The 15,318-nt window shown below is 47.1% G+C and overlaps 1 protein-coding gene across 6 annotated transcripts in view; it reads left to right on the forward strand.

Annotated features, from left to right (window-relative positions):
- RHBDD1 (rhomboid domain containing 1) overlaps window positions 1-15,318 on the forward strand; it is a 683,913-nt gene that overhangs the window by 655,245 nt on the left and 13,350 nt on the right. The window contains exon 7 of one of the 6 annotated variants that reach the window (XM_036073931.2): window positions 2,454-2,835. The exons of the other annotated variants lie outside the window; for them this stretch is intronic. Coding sequence (XP_035929824.2) covers window positions 2,454-2,473 — 20 coding nt within the window. The 3' untranslated portion in view covers window positions 2,474-2,835. Of the gene's footprint in view, window positions 1-2,453; window positions 2,836-15,318 lie in introns of those variants that run through there. 6 annotated transcript variants of the gene reach the window in all.

A 15,318-nucleotide genomic window follows, 5' to 3' on the forward strand; every position in this document is an offset into this window, starting at 1 on the left:
TCACTTAAGTGTAAATAGCCATGTGTGGCTAGTGGCCACTGGACTAGTGCAGATCTAGAGCACGGTTTCTCAAAATGTGTCCTGGGGAACCCGTTAGAAATACAAAATCTGGGACACCACCCCAGACCTGCTGAACCAGAAGCACCAGGGGGTGAGACCCACTGTCTGTTTCAGCAGGCTCTGCAGAGGAGTCTGATACCCACTAAGCAGAATGCCCCATCCTCAGAGTTCCTGAATTAGCAGGGCTGGGATGGGGGTCTGAGAATTTGCTTTGCTAACAAGTTCCCAGATGATGCTCTGATGCTGGTCTGGAAATCACCTTGAGGCCGTGATGTAGAAGATGGATCACCTGTTTATGAGGTCCCCAGATCCCCCAGAACGAATCCCATGAATGCCACATAACTAATATTTAAAGTCAGGACATCCCAAATGTACCCCCTCTGCACTCCCTGAAAATCTTTCTAGCTGTTTTCTCATGAGCTAGTAACAACGAGTTTCTCGCTCACAGAAGGGCTCCTGAGTATTTGTTGAATTAATACAGAGATGTATATCCTTAGCCTGGGTAAAGTGTCTGAAGTTGAGATCCCTTATCCCGCCTGCCTATGACTTCCTGTATGGGGTCGCTTGTTGGCATTCATGATAACCTGCTAGTCTGTTTCCACTTCTGTGATCCATAATTCCGCAACTTGTTTTAGGAGAAGCCATTGTCGGTATAATTTTTTACTGTGTATTTTGATAAATTTTAATTGCTATAATGCTAAGAAGGCAATTTTTGATAAGCATCGTATGGCCCCTGCAGGGGGCTCATTTGGAAACGTGTCTTTTTTTGTTGTCGCATCGACAGGGTAGAAGGAGAAAGGTTGTAATCATCGTTGAGTGCCGCAGGCCCAGGAATGTTAACTGTCCTGCGTGCAGAGGATTGTCCTGTCTAGCAAGGAGAAACCAGTAACCGGTTTGTAGGTGACAGAAATCTCCCCTTGGTGAAATCACCTGTAAGGCTGTGACCCTCCTTTGCTTGTCCTCCTTCCCCGTGAGCATCTTGTCATCAGGTTTACTTGTTTCACAGGAGGAGGAGGCACTCTCTTCTGCTCTTGCATTACATAATTTAATTCTTCCGTGAATATTTATTCATACGTAAGGCTAAGTACTGTGTGGCTTACAGAGAGGCCCGAGACCTGGGCCTGCCTGCAAAGAACTTACAGTACTAGCAATGAGCTAGAGAAATGGCTTAAGAATTATATAAATGACAGGAACATCATTTAGAGGGAGAAACAACCAGTGGGAGACATGTATTAGGAGATTCATTGCAAGGAATTGGCTTATGCACTGGAGGGCACTGAACAGGGTAGTCTGAAATATATAGGGCATGCCTGCAGGGCGGGCAGGCTGAAGCTGCCATCCACAAGTGGGATTTCTTCTTTTTCAAGGAAACCTGAGCTCTGGTCTTAGGGCCGTTCTGGATTATGCCCACCCAGGTTATCTAGAATAATCTCCCTTAAAGTCAACTGGTTATGGACTGTAATCATATCTATTGAATACCTTCACAACGGCACCCCGGTTGGGGTTTGATGGAGTAACTGCAGACCACAGCTGAGCCCTGTTGACACATTAAAAAAAAGACCATCACACTTAGAGGCTGAGTGTTCAAGGATCCTATCTTGACAGGTGTGGCATTTGTTCCAGTCCTTAAAGAATGGAGATTCTAGGACTCAGGGATAAAGGGAGGAGGCATTCTAGAGAGCACCACTATTAAATATTAATAAAAATGAGCAGGGGCGCCTGGGTGGCTCTGTCCGTTGAGCGCCTGACTCTGTGGCTCAGGTCATGGTCTCAGGGTCGTGGGATCGAGCCCCACGTCGGGCTCCACACCCAGCGTGGAGCCTGCTCGAGATTCTCTCTCTCCCTCCCTCTGCCCTTCCCTACCCCCCGCACCCTCTCCCTTTCTCTCTCTTTCTAAAAAAATAAAAATAAAAATGGACAATAAAAGATACCAAGACAGGAATGTATAATTGGTGTTGCCACATTGGCTGGTAGGTGCTCTAGGACCTTCCTGTGAACCTGATCTCAGTTTGCTCATTTAAGGGTCGAATGCTCATCATGACTGTCCCCTAGGATGGAATGAGATGATACTTGAAGGTACATTTTGGAATCAGTAAACACTACGGATGCTAAGGTAGTTTATAGTGATGATGGTGGTGGTAGTATTTGCATGTGAAGTTTGGTTAAAAAAAAAAAAAGTCTGAGCAGGTAAAACAGTGCCTGATTATTGTGGACTTTGCCTAAAATTTGCAGCTTTAACTCAGGGGGAAGAAAGGTATTCTCAAAAGTTTGTTCCAAATGGACTGAAAGGAAATAAAAACATTTCTGTGTACGTAGCTGCGCCCCATTGTCGAAAAGACACAGACGCCATTTGCTCTGGGCCTAAGACGACTCAACTTTTTTTTTTTTTACAGAAGCGGACCTCTGTTTTTGACACGATATTGGGGATGAAGAAGAGTCATTTATTATAAACTTATTAAATACTTTGCCTAAATAGGGAAAAAGAATTAAACCATTTCCAAGAAAGTTGTTCCAAGTTTCTTAGGTAATGGCTGATGGAGCCAATTGACTCAGTCACCAGAGAGAATTCCAGAAAGGGACGCTCCAGTGAGTGCAGTTTGACACGCTGCTTTTTTTTCTCCTTTTTCCAGAGCTGTGCTCTACAAACCAAGCTAATTTTGCCAAGCAAGTCCCCCCCCCAATTGTTCAAGCCATATGCATTTTGAAGGAAATTTAATCCATATGTTCCTGAGTCACTTATGCCTAAGTCATTAAAATGTTATTTTGTAAATGTGATTTCATGTTTGAAGTCGTAGTAAAGTATTTTTAGGAGATTTTCCTTCTTCATCACGCTAAATTTTTCTTGGTTTGTTTTCTTGTTTTACTTAAACACACTGCCCATCATCTTAACACACATCCTGTGGTGAGACACAAAGGGAGTCTTGAAGCCAGAAGGAGGGTCTAGTCTAACACGTTTGAAGCCACCAGTTTCCTCTTCACACAAGTTGGTAAATGTTATCATTTATCCTTCAGTGTTTTCTGTTGTGTCCTGGGCTGCTTTTAACCTGGTCGTATCCCACCCCTGCTCTCTCCCATGCTGCTCCCCGAACGGGTGCCCACGAAAAAGAAGAGGGAAAAGAAAAAAGGAAAATAATAGAGCCAGACTGCCTCCTAGGGTCTGTTTCTCTGCTGTGCCACGTAATCCTTTCTTCCCAAAACGGAGTTCATTTTCCCCTTTTACCTACTAGCATTGCCAGCTGGGAGGATTTAGGTGTTTCATAAAATGTCTACAAAAGAGAGAAGTAAAATTGAATTCAGGAGCAGCCTATGGCTTTTCATTCTTAGGGCAAGTAAATAGTGGTGCCTGCTTAGGGCTGAAGCTAATTGGTTTCATGTTTTTTTCCAAAAAGAAGTTTGTTTTTTTTTAAACCTCTGTCTCTTTGGAGTCCCGTGATACGGACCAAGATTTGTCTGTGCGTGAAGCATCCTGGTTTACGTGTGTCTGTCCATCGTGAACATCTTTTTAGGGTTGGGTAGAGATGTGTCCATCCTGAGACCCAGTCCTTCAGAGGCAGCAGGTGCAGCGTCAAACATAGTAAGAGACATTTACCACCCAGAGGTCCCCAGATTTCAGGGGTTAACAATTTGACTTCTCATCAGTTTGAGCTTGTGAAATACTTCCCTATCTTGCTGTTTGTTTGTTTGTTTGTTTTTATTTCGGTCCTCAAAACTGCCGTGAAGGCTGTGGTTTCTGGGTTTGGGTCGGTTGTTTTTTCATAAGGGAATTGAGGTTCAGAGAAGTTACTTTCTCAGCTCTTTCACAAGGGGATGGTGGCTGTTGGTGTGTGCCTAAGACCCCACTCGACTATAAGCTCCGTGAGAGCAGAGATGTCCGTCCATCATGTGGGGATGTTTGAAGACTTTGTGGGCTTTTATTTTTGGAAGTCCTACCTTATAGCATGTCAAACATATTAAAACATATGACTGTGGGACTTTTTTTAATCCGAAGGTGACTCTTCATCTTTCTTCAAAGCTCTAGGATCTGGTAGCGAGTGACCTATTGAACATGGTGGAAAGCTAGAGAGAGAGCTCCTTTCTTATGAAAGAAAGAAATACAAAGGGACTAAATGAGGAGGGGCGAGGCTAGGATTATCTAAAAAGCCATCCTTTTCTTACTCAGACCTGATTTCACCCTAGAAAAGGGGTCCACGATTATGTGGATGGACAATGGGAGTACTTGCTCCTCACAAACCTCTTTGGAGGCCACCAGAGTATACTTGAACTAAACTCAAAAGCCTGCAAAGCTGGTTGATGGGCTGAGTTTCTGGATTAAGGCAGAAATGGTGCAACTTGCCCTCCATCCATGAAAATTCTTTGGGATTCTGTCATTCAGCAAATACTCATTGGCCACCTGCACTAGCAACACCACAGTGACCAGGACAGACTTGTCCAGAGGGTCTGTCTCTCCACACTGGATCAAGCTCTTGCTCCTCAGGGTACCTTTTTGAAGTATATTTGACATGTCTTGCTTTTTTATTGCTCATTTTTTGCACATGCACAAGTGACCTTGTATATTCCTGAATCCTTCTGTATATAAGCTAAAGCTAGAATGGAGAAGGAAGCCTATTGCATAAAAATTGGGCATGTAAAAGTTCAGTTTCTCCACTGCTAAATTAGTCTTCTGTATTTCTTTTCAAATCTCTTAGTAGACCTGGCCTGCAGAATAAGAAGATGCAGAGCCCTTCTTGAGTTTATACTGGGCCTTCTGGCACTGCCCTTCCTCATGGCGGTTCCTCCCTGAACTCCAACCCAGAGACTCTTGTTCACTTTCAGTATTTCCTTTCTGCATGCATGTATATACCTATATGGTTCTTAAGTGACCTTTTCCTAAACTCATTGAGGGCATTTAATTTGTGGCAGGAATCCCAAAGCATATTCTCACCAGAGAAAGAACAAGATTTGCCTGCCATCAATTTAAGGATAAGTGGGTACCTGAGGGGAGACGTCTGGCCTCTTTGTCTAAGGAAATTGGGAAGGTGGTATTTTCATATTCCCTTTTCTACTCTGCTTCCTCATGTTATTTGCAATAGCATACCCAAAACTATCCCCATCGGAAGATTGGTATTTATTTATTTAGAGTAAAGCTCCATGGCCTTGGGTGTATTTCCCAAGCAATTCCTAGATGTCACCTCTCCTATTGACTCTTTCGTCCCTGCCCAGCCCCCTTCAGCAAGAACTTTTCTAATATGTTATATTCGAGTTGTTCTTTTTAGAGAAGATGGTAAATTAGACCACGAGGAAACAAGCCTGCAAGTTCTAGAGATCATCATTCTCGAAAATGTCTTTCGTGACTATCACCATTATTGTCTTAAGGAGTGAAAACCAAATTAGAAGAATGTAGAGCTCCTTCATTCATGGACAAAATTGCCACTGATTGTATCCCCCTCCAGAATTTCTGTGAGCCTTAGAACATCTCTACGGTCAATAGAGCCTTTGGTCCTAAAATCATAATCCTGACCGTTGACCCTCCTAGCTGCTCCCTCTTGAGAGTCCCGTCTTTGTTCAGGTACTAGATTGGCCGCCGGGCATGTGCTGGACTTGTGGGTTTGCAGGGTCTGTGGTGGGGCTGCCTCACAGCCTTCCCACACTTTGGCATCCTTACCCAGTAGCCTACACCTTGACAAGTGACCAGAGTCAAAGATTCCTTTTACACGGCACTGGGTGTAACAATTTGAATAAATAGTTAGGATTCCGACTGTCGTGTTTGCCCAGCACTCAAAAGTTCTGAACATACTTTGCTGTCAAATATAGGTCTGAAGTTTGGTTTGAAATTAGTTGCGCTGTTTGCTCGCTATTGAACCAGGTGGGAGGAGCAGTTCGTTGAGGAACACAGAACTCTTTGATGGGAGGTTCACTGCCCACCAACTGCATGTTTGAGTATTTGTGGCCTGACATCAAAGAGAAGTTCTAACAGAGTCGGGTTATGTGTTATGTGAGCAAGGCCAGCAATGCCCTGTGGCCGGCTGAGCCATCAGAATGACCCCTTTTGCTGGAAACCTGGTTGCAGCACATACATTGTTTGAGTGCTGACTCGGAGGCATGTCTGTAGTCCGTAAGAATGAGGAGGGCGAGGTTCTAGTTCCAGAGTTATGCAGGCTAGCTGAGGGAGCTGGGAAAGTTTTCTTAGCTTTTGTGAACTCTGTTTCAGGATCTGTAAGACAAGGGGGTGTCTAGGTGGCCTCGTTAGCTTTAGAAATTCTCTATACGTTTAATACTGGTTTTCATGCACTTTAGGTCTCATGGATGTGAACATATGTACTCATTTAAACCATATAGCCATATTCATCTTAGGTTAAATGGGCTCCTCAAGAGAAGAAACTGTACCTTATTCGTCCTTAATCTAGAATGGTGCCTGACCCCCAGTTGGTGTTTTCAGTTAATGTTGGTCATATAAATTAAGGAAAGAGGGGAGAGGCAAGTTGCTAAAATTTCAGACTGCCTCAGAAACTTTGGTAGAATTAGAAATTACAAGCGCTAAACCAAAATAAAGGAGGTTAGAGAGATGAAAATGAGAAAACTAGCTGTGTTCTCTCTTGGCTGTCACTGGCTGGTAAGGCACACTCCTGTCCATCACCGCGAGAGGGTCACGTCACATGATGCACGTTCAGTCCTTCACTCTGCACCTGACGCCTGGAAGACACACAGCAGAATGTCAGCTCTCATCATAGGAAGAAGACTGTGAGTTTTCTCGTTAGCTGAAGATTATCAAACGAGGTGGGTCATCACTCAATAGAACTGAAATTTGAGAGCACGTTTCCTTTCCATCAAATTTTACTAGACTTAACATTTGGCTCACAGGATCTTTGCAGGGTCAGTCCCCGGAAGGGCAGGTCTCTGGGCACTGTGGTGAGGGTGGAACTCAAATGTGGTTCAGCTGAGCCAGGACCTGACCCCATGGTGTTGTGTGAGTGTTGCCTTTTTCAAGTCCCGATGATCCAGGTGGTGACTTCTGTCTGGTCTCTTGTTCATTAATGAAGATGTTCAGAAGAGACATCTGGCCATTTGATTCTTCTAGTTGGTTGAAAAATAAATTAGGAGTTTACCCTGGAAGTGATTTGCGAAGGCTACCCTTTAGTGACTGGTACCCCTCACTGAGGGCAGTGTGGTGGTGACCCATCTGGAGCCAAGGGCGTTGTCCTGTAATTGGAGCTTGCTCCTGTAAGGTGCCTGGCCTCACACGTAGGTGACCTGGTGCCCCCTTTACCATTTTCAGGCCATGTATCTCTTCTAGGCTGTGTTCCCACGGCACACGTGAGGCCTGGGCCCACATATGGACCAGCAGCAGCGCTGGCTGCCCTAGCTCATTCAGTGCCGTGACCCCGCGGAGGGCGTGGGGAGAGTCGGGTCTCCCGGTGGTGCTAAGAAAATTGTGTTTTTAAAGCTGCCAGTGTGTTCCTTCCCTTTAGTCAGCAGTTCCATTTCTAACATTTGAGCTTTCAGACCTGAGCTCATGTGGGGTCTCCCAAGGTTTAACGTGGTGCCCGGAGGATAAAGGAGCATAAAGAGACTCTTTCTGACAGGACCGTGTCGGACACCTGTGGAGTAGATGCCCTTGAGGCCCTCCCTCAGGAACAGTTTGCTTGCCTTCCTCAGAGTGGTCAACCCCTTGAAGAAGGGCCCTTCCTCCTGGAGCGAGCCAGTTCTCAATTTTCCTGACATGTTCTCATTTCCCCTTGGAGCCCTCAGAAGCCAGGCCAGTCCCACCTAGAGAACAGAAACTGTTGGTTAGTCTCTCTCTCTCTTTTTTTAAAGAATTTACTTACTTATTTAAGAGAGAGAGAGAGAATGTGAGCATGAGTGGGGGGAGGGGCAGAAGGAGAGGGACAAGCAGACTCCCCACTGAGTGGGAAGCCCAACATGGGGCTCAATCCCAGGACCCTGAGATCATGACCTTGAGCCGAAGGCAGACACTTAACCACCTGAGCCACCCAGGCTCTTGATGAAAGGGGGTGGTTTGGTGCAGAACAGGAAGTCTGCTTGGATGCAAAGACACTGTCCAATGTTGTCTAGTGCAGAAGGGCATGGAAATGGGTGTATTTCTACACAAACAAGGAACCCTTGAAAATCTGTTAGGCTTGGAATTTTCAATGACAATCTAAACATAGATACTGCTTTTTACGGGCACATTAGAAGTTGTGGTGTTGCTTATAGAAACTACATATGATTTAGGGAATAGTTGAAAAGAGATGTTACACATAAGCCAAGTTTCGCCATTGCTGACGGCAAGCGAGAGCTGAAAACGTCCCCCTGTGGGCTCTGCTGAGCGTGTCCGGCTGCAGGAGTCAGCTGATTGAACCCGGGGCGCTGTGTTCCGTCTCTAGGTCTGAGCAACGGAGAAAATACGAGAGCAGTTACACTAGTGGGCTCGGTTTAAAATAGTCAACCTTTCCATCTCCACTGGCATGGCCGACCTGCCTGGTTACAAGTCTCAGTTTTTTGTTTGGAGACTAAACGCAGTGTGGATTGGAACAAGGATGAAACCTCCCAAGTCTTTGGCACGAGGGACGCTGTGAAGGTGTGACAGGACTGGCCGCTGTCCCTTCAGAGCCAGCCCAAACATAGCTTGCAGGCAGGGCCTCTGGGGGCAGCCGGTACCCTCCGCTCATCCTGGATCTTCGACATCAACCCCCCCACCCTCCACCCAGAAACACCATTAGACAAGAGAAACGAGGATGCCAAGTCACCGACTTCCTAACTCCAGCCACTGTGGCGAACAGCGACAGTGATGATTGGTTGTGAATTGCTAAGATGTGTGAGCCCGACCCACACCCACCCCACCCTCACCCCCACCGCCTCCACTTCTCTGATCATGGCCTCCTCACTGATGCGGAATGTGCTCAGGCTGAGTGCCACCTCCACTTAAGCTCTTCTAGAACATTCTTCTCCCTGAAAGGAAGTGAAAAGAAACAGTCTGAATTCATAGATCAGGTTACCGTCTCACTTTGGGGGGGGGGCGGTGAGAAAAGAGGATCAGGAGTAGTCGCCTGGTACCTAGGAGTTGCTTGGTACAGGAACTGCAGGTCCGGAACTCCAAGCAGCCTGCGGTGGGGTGGCTGGAGCGTGGACTTCTGGCCTGGGGCAGGCAGGCAGCGGCGATAAGCCTCATTGCCCCCAGTGCTGTTCTTGTGATTTTGATTCCACCTGGCAGTATTGCATATATAAAACTTGCAGCTTCATTCATTCTGCCCCTCCCCCCCTTAAAGAGGCATGTAAGAGGCCCCAAACCAATAGGGCCCTGGCGAGAGGCCTCACATTTGGTACAAGACGCAGGTTCCTACAAACTGCACTCGGAAAACAAGCGGCTGCTCTCCTGAGGCCCCCATCCTTGGGGAAAAGCGACTTTTGTGGGCATTTGGGTCCATGCCTTTGTTTTCAAAATGAGGCACTGAGGCCCAGTGAGGCGAAGGGACCGTCACGAGAATTTGCGTCTCTGGTTTCTCAGTTTGGACTTCTGTCTGCCCTTCGGTTTGTGCTCCTTCCGTTTCGTTTTGCATTCAGTAGAGCCTTGCCTTTAGGACTGCCTCCTCTTTTTCTCTGTAAACATTCATATGAAGTATATTTGCTTTGCTTTTCAGCCTTGTCTGCCCTCCGTGTGTCCAAAATAGCCAGCTGGAATTCATGAGAATGTTATGTCTTCAGATGTTTATAATCCGAAAGAATCCCTTATGGGTTGTTTTTTTTGTTTTTTTTTTTTTTATATATATAATAAAACTACTTGGATGTCAGTATTTTATGTTGGAAAGGCGAGCCAAGTTCACAATGCAGCAATTACAATGCAATGCATTATGTATAATTTGTAGCGCGCCCCAGGAGCGATGGTAAACCGTGAAATGCCGTCCCGGCCCCACAGCATAATTAGCAGGATCAAACGCTGTGTAGAGAGAAGCACAATAGTTGTCGGCCGAGGTCAATAAAAGTGAGGAAAAGTTCTGATAAAAGCGGTACACCCCAAATTAGATAAAGAGCAGCCCCTATATCAGGCTGCAAATATGTCAAAAGCCTTCCCTGCTAATTGAAGAAACCTTTTGAGGTTTAACAGCTCATAAATTTGCACTGGGAATGCCCTATTGTTCTGAGGTTATAAGTCTTGTCTTTGAAATTTAACAGTTGTACTTTTATATTGCATTCCTTCAAGAGTACCATTGTAAACATGAAGGGTTTGCATTTTAACATAAATTTGAACAATGTGGTTTTAAAAGGGTTCACCACATCAAAGGGAGGCTGTTTGGGCATGTTTTATAAATTCTTTTTTTCTATAGTATTTAAAGCTGCAAATGACTCATAGAAGTATGTTCCATTTTTATCAGTCATGTTGGTATAATGTCCTCATCGGGGCTTTTTACTGTCCTTATTTTTTCTAACGTAAGAGCATCTGAAAACAGGTCTAGGCCTTTTGCCAAGTCAGTTGCCCTTAATCTACTATCTTCAGACCCATAGAAACAATTCTGGAAATGTGGTTATACTTGGTCTAAATAGCAACGAATTCTGTGCCTTTCATGGTCATCTTTTTTTTTTTTCTTAACTCAAAATATCCAGTGTATCAACTTGCAATTTCTTCCTTTTTCATGTACCAATTACGGCCCCTCCCGTGCCCTCATAGCCTCCCATTTTAAAAAAACCCACTAATTTTTTGCTGAGCCACTGGTTAAAGTGAAGAAAGTTGGATGTTAAAGGGAAAGATGTGGGTGCTGGTTTCCAGAGCAGCCTGGTGGTGTACAGAGAACAGCGGGCTTAGATCCAACCCCTGGTGTCCAGGCCACATTATTTGCTGGCTATGAGACCTCAGGGAATCGCACACCTTCTGGAGCCTCAGTTTGGCCATCTGTAAAATGAGGACAGTAGTTACTCCTCTACCCGTCCCTGCCTCCCTCTCTCTCATTCATGCATCCATTCGTTCATTTAATCACCCCTGGAGAGAGAATGTGAACACAGCCCCTCACTCCTCTTACCCCGCAGAGCTCACAGCCCAGTGAGGACATACATTACTGAACTAATGAGTCCTGTCAAATTACTAATAGCAGCCTCCTGTGCTTTGAAGGAAGGGGACGTGCTCCTGTGAGAGCGGAGGGCAGAGGACCTCCTCACTGAGAGTTCCAGGGAACGCAGTCCCTTTCCTGAGGATCCAGTATTTGCTGGGGAAGGGATAAGCGGTGAGTGGGAGGTGATGGAAGGCAGGCGTCCTGGGCTAGGTACAAATTTTGATGTTTATACTTAAATAAAAGGAAGCCCTTGGCAGGCAGAGGATGAACTTGATGAGGTGTGTGTTTTCCAAAAGCTCTCCCACAAACTGTGTGGGGAATGGCCCATAGGAAGACCAGAGAGAATGTGGGGGGATCATTTAGGGGCTGAGACGCCAGTCCAGGCTCACGAAACAGGTGGCTCAGGCTGGGTTGGGAAGAAATGGACGAGTTCAGGAAATGTTCAGGTTAAAATGCCAGGATTTGGTGGTGTGTCCCAGAGGGGCAGCGAGGAAGAGGGAGGTGTCCAGGATGACTAGGGTCTGGGTATGTGTGACTCACTGGCTGTGGGGTGGGGACATTCCCCAGACGGGGCAGCCTGGAAAGGGGGGTCATTAGTAAAATAATAGGCACCACTTACCAAGGGTCAGGGAGGAGAGTAACTTGACCAAGGACACAGAACAGGGAGCAGAGGTGCTATTCAAACTCCAGTCTGTCTGGCTCCAGAAATCGTTCCCTCCCACTGTCCCCTGCCAGAGCCAGGTAAACCACCAGTGTCTGCTCCAGGTGTGACAAGGGAGCTGTGGGTTATGCAGGATGCAACGCCTAGAAGAGAAAATAAGGAAGCCGGGCGGTAAGAACAGACCTGGCTCCTGGTCCTGCATGAACTGGAAAACAATTTACCCTCTCTGGGCTTCTGTCTCCCATCTCCGAAATGAGCCGATTGGATGCCACCATCCCGAGTGACCCCCCCACCCCCGCTCTGAAAACCTGGGATTTTTAGGATGGACTGGACGCTTCTCACAGAGAATCTCCTGCCCACACTTGATCGAATCTTCAGAGCTTCCTTCTTAAAGCCATGGACAGGCCTTCCAGGAGGAGCTTTTAATCTGGCTGTAGCACACACATAGCCCACACTTCCAAAAAGGCTCAGAAAGCAACATAATCCTTTCCTTCATTGAAATCATCCATTTTCCAAGATAAGCCAAGTTTTAGACTCCGAACTTGGCACTTAAAGTTCCAAAAATTTAGTCCCGAGGTCTCCCTTAATGTTCATAAAGTAAGTTTTATTTTACTAGAAATTATTAACAGACCTGTAAGAATAAGTCACTGTTTGTTGTTACTGAGTACCTCTCAAGAGCAGAGGCCATTTTAGAACCCTTTCTGAGCAGTTCTAGGTCAGTTCAAGGCAGTTCGAGCCAGGCCGTTTCAGGGGCTGAGAACAGTCTGAGAAAGCCCCCAGGTCTTCCCAAGGCTGGGAGGGGAGGGCTTGTTTATGAGAGATGCTCCTGTCACGGTGTGTGTGTGTGTGTGTGTGTGTGTACGCCCACGTACACGCGCCCACGCAGAAGCAGGTGCATGCGCGCGCACACACACTAATGGGGCACAAGATCAGAATGGGGTGTGGGTAGCAGTGAGCTAACCAGACCTAAAAGAACACACAAGAAGTGGCAGTTAGGCCCAGGGTTGGGCTAAATACCATCGAATGCAGAAGCAAGCATGTTTTTAAAACGACCGTCATACTTGTGGGATAGTTTATCACATCCCAGAAATCCATAAGCAGCACAGCTCAAGGTGGAGAATTTCTCGGCTCTGGGGCGCAGAGAACAAGGCTCCTGCTGGTTTGTGTCCTTCCCCCAATGGCCTCTCTCGCCCGCCTATCTCCTGGGGCTGATCTGGGAAAGGCTCAAAGCTTGTGCTGTCCTCCCCTTCCCTGGTATGGACGCCTTGGTAAGAGGAGCCCACCCCTGTTTTCAGAGCCACCAGCCATCACCATTGAGAATTCACGGCTATCATACTTTCGACAAGGGTGCCTCATCCTTCTTTCCCTTATTTCCACCTCCTCCCTCTCCTGCCCTTTTTTTTTTTCTTTAAACCATCGGGGCACAGTACTCACTGTTTCATCTGCTCGTGGCAGGGTGCAGAGCTTGTTTGCCGCGGAGGCCCTCCGCCTGCCCCCCCCTACGCCCCATGGACGTGGCCTGCTCTGTGGTGGGGTTTCTTAGAGCAATCTCACTGCAGGCGGCGTTCAGCTTTCGTGAGAGCTCTAAACCACGATGTTCCCCGTGGCCATCAACAGTGTCAGGGACGGTTTCCTAGGTCAGGGATTGTTTTTCAATTCTGTGTTGATATCAGTATCTCTGGACATGCGGTTATGCACTAATCAGGCCTATGGTATTTGAAAAGCAGAAATAATTGGAATTTTTAAAGTGTTTAAGATGCATTCAGCTGGGATGTACGTAATCCATCTCCTATCTTGGCCTGCTTCTGGCTACTGAACGTTCTCTAAAGTATGGTGAGCCCCAGAGCCCAGGAAAACTTCAGGAATTTCATAGAGGAAACAGGCTGAATTGTGTTCTGAAGCCTCTGGGTGTGTGGCCTCCCCTCACCTGTTCCTCACCTATGAACATCTCAGGGTTTGGGAGCTGGCTAGCGGCCCAGGCCAGAAACCAAGATCCCCAGACCTTGAAATTCCCTACCTGCCACCATTTATCTTCGTTTCTCTCGGTGCCCTCTGGCCCCACTGTTCTGGCCGGGTCATCCTGACCCCCTCTCTGCCCAGCCCCAATGGATAGAACATCAGTTGGTTCTTTGCCCATTCACCAGACATTTGTGATGCACGCACCATGTACCAGGCATCAGGGACCCAGAGGTGAACCACTTCGTTCCGAGGACTGGGGGAGGGATGGTGGGCCAGTTTCCTCTACTCTGATGTTACGACTCATAGAATCTCCCGGGCAGTACCATAATGGTATTTGTCATATTCTTCAGGAGAGCTGGGTTACGCTGATATCTTACACATCATCCAGGATTGAGCACAAACATCCCATGAAACCAGCAGCATCTCCGGCTCATGAAAAATGTGACCAAAGACCTCCTTGTACGAAACCAGTCGCCATGCTGGTGCTGATGGTCAAGGCCAAACGACCCCCCCCCCCCCGCCACCCAAAACACATTTTGGCATTCTTTTGATCCAGGTTTCTCCAGGTGGGGCCAGCAGCTCACTGTAGGTGCTTGAAGGAAAAAAATGCAGATTCCTGGGCCCCAGCACAGACATTGGCCTGGCATTTCCCAAGTTACAACCTAGAATCTGCCTCTCACCTAGCTCCTCCACATCCAGCTTTGGGACTTCCTGTTCTAGATCCAGTATCTGGCCTTTAGTGCTTCAACACGCCATGTTTCTTGCAGGACCCGGGTGACAGGGCAGCGTTGGGTAGCTGTGGGGCCTGGTACCTGTGGCCACCGAGCCTAGGAGTCAGCTGTCCCAACCCCCGTGCCTCCCCAGGCCCCACAGCCTCATTCCTCCTGACATGCGGGTACCTGCCCTGGTTGTCCAGGACGACCTGGATTTGACCCCCGAGTGGTCGCTGTCAGCAGAGGTTTCCAACCTAGGTTCCCTTGTCCCTTTCCAAAGTTCTCCTCACACTGGCTCTCCATATTCTTTTCCTTATTCCTTGATTTCTTGTGATGACGTTTATTTGTATTTTCATGCCCAAAGGCTAAACAGTGTTTTTCAGAAGATGGAGGTTTTTTGAGTGAAATATTGTCTAATTTTAAATGGTCTGTGATTTCAAAAATCAATGAAAACATTATTGGAAGCCTTTGCTTAAAGAGCTGGAACTTGAGCTGTCTCTGATTTGGAATTCAAGGCAGAGGGAGTGAGAAAAAAATGAAATAGGTCTAAATGTCATCCAAAATGCTTCTCTGTACCTCTGTCTGAACAGGGGCTTTGAAAGCCAGAATAAAAAACAATAGCATTGGGGACTTTGTTGTTTCTGAGTGAAGGACCTCTCCCTGAGCATGAAAGGGGGTGGACTACGCACCTGGCATCTTACCCCTTGGATCCGGGAAGCTGCGGGCCAGGCGGTTATGGACCCACCACCTCAGGCTGGGCCTCAGCCACCAGGAAGCACATCTCCGCCTCCCTCAGATCGCTGGGGGCTGCCCAGCAGCCAAGAACGCCAGACCACCAGTTACCAAGCTGCCAATTTCCAAGACCCCTTCATGGCCCCTCTGGGCCGTGGCTGGCCAGGACGGCAGC

The sequence above is a fragment of the Halichoerus grypus genome, chromosome 4 (genome assembly GCF_964656455.1).
Source record: "Halichoerus grypus chromosome 4, mHalGry1.hap1.1, whole genome shotgun sequence".
Lineage (NCBI taxonomy): Eukaryota > Metazoa > Chordata > Mammalia > Carnivora > Phocidae > Halichoerus > Halichoerus grypus.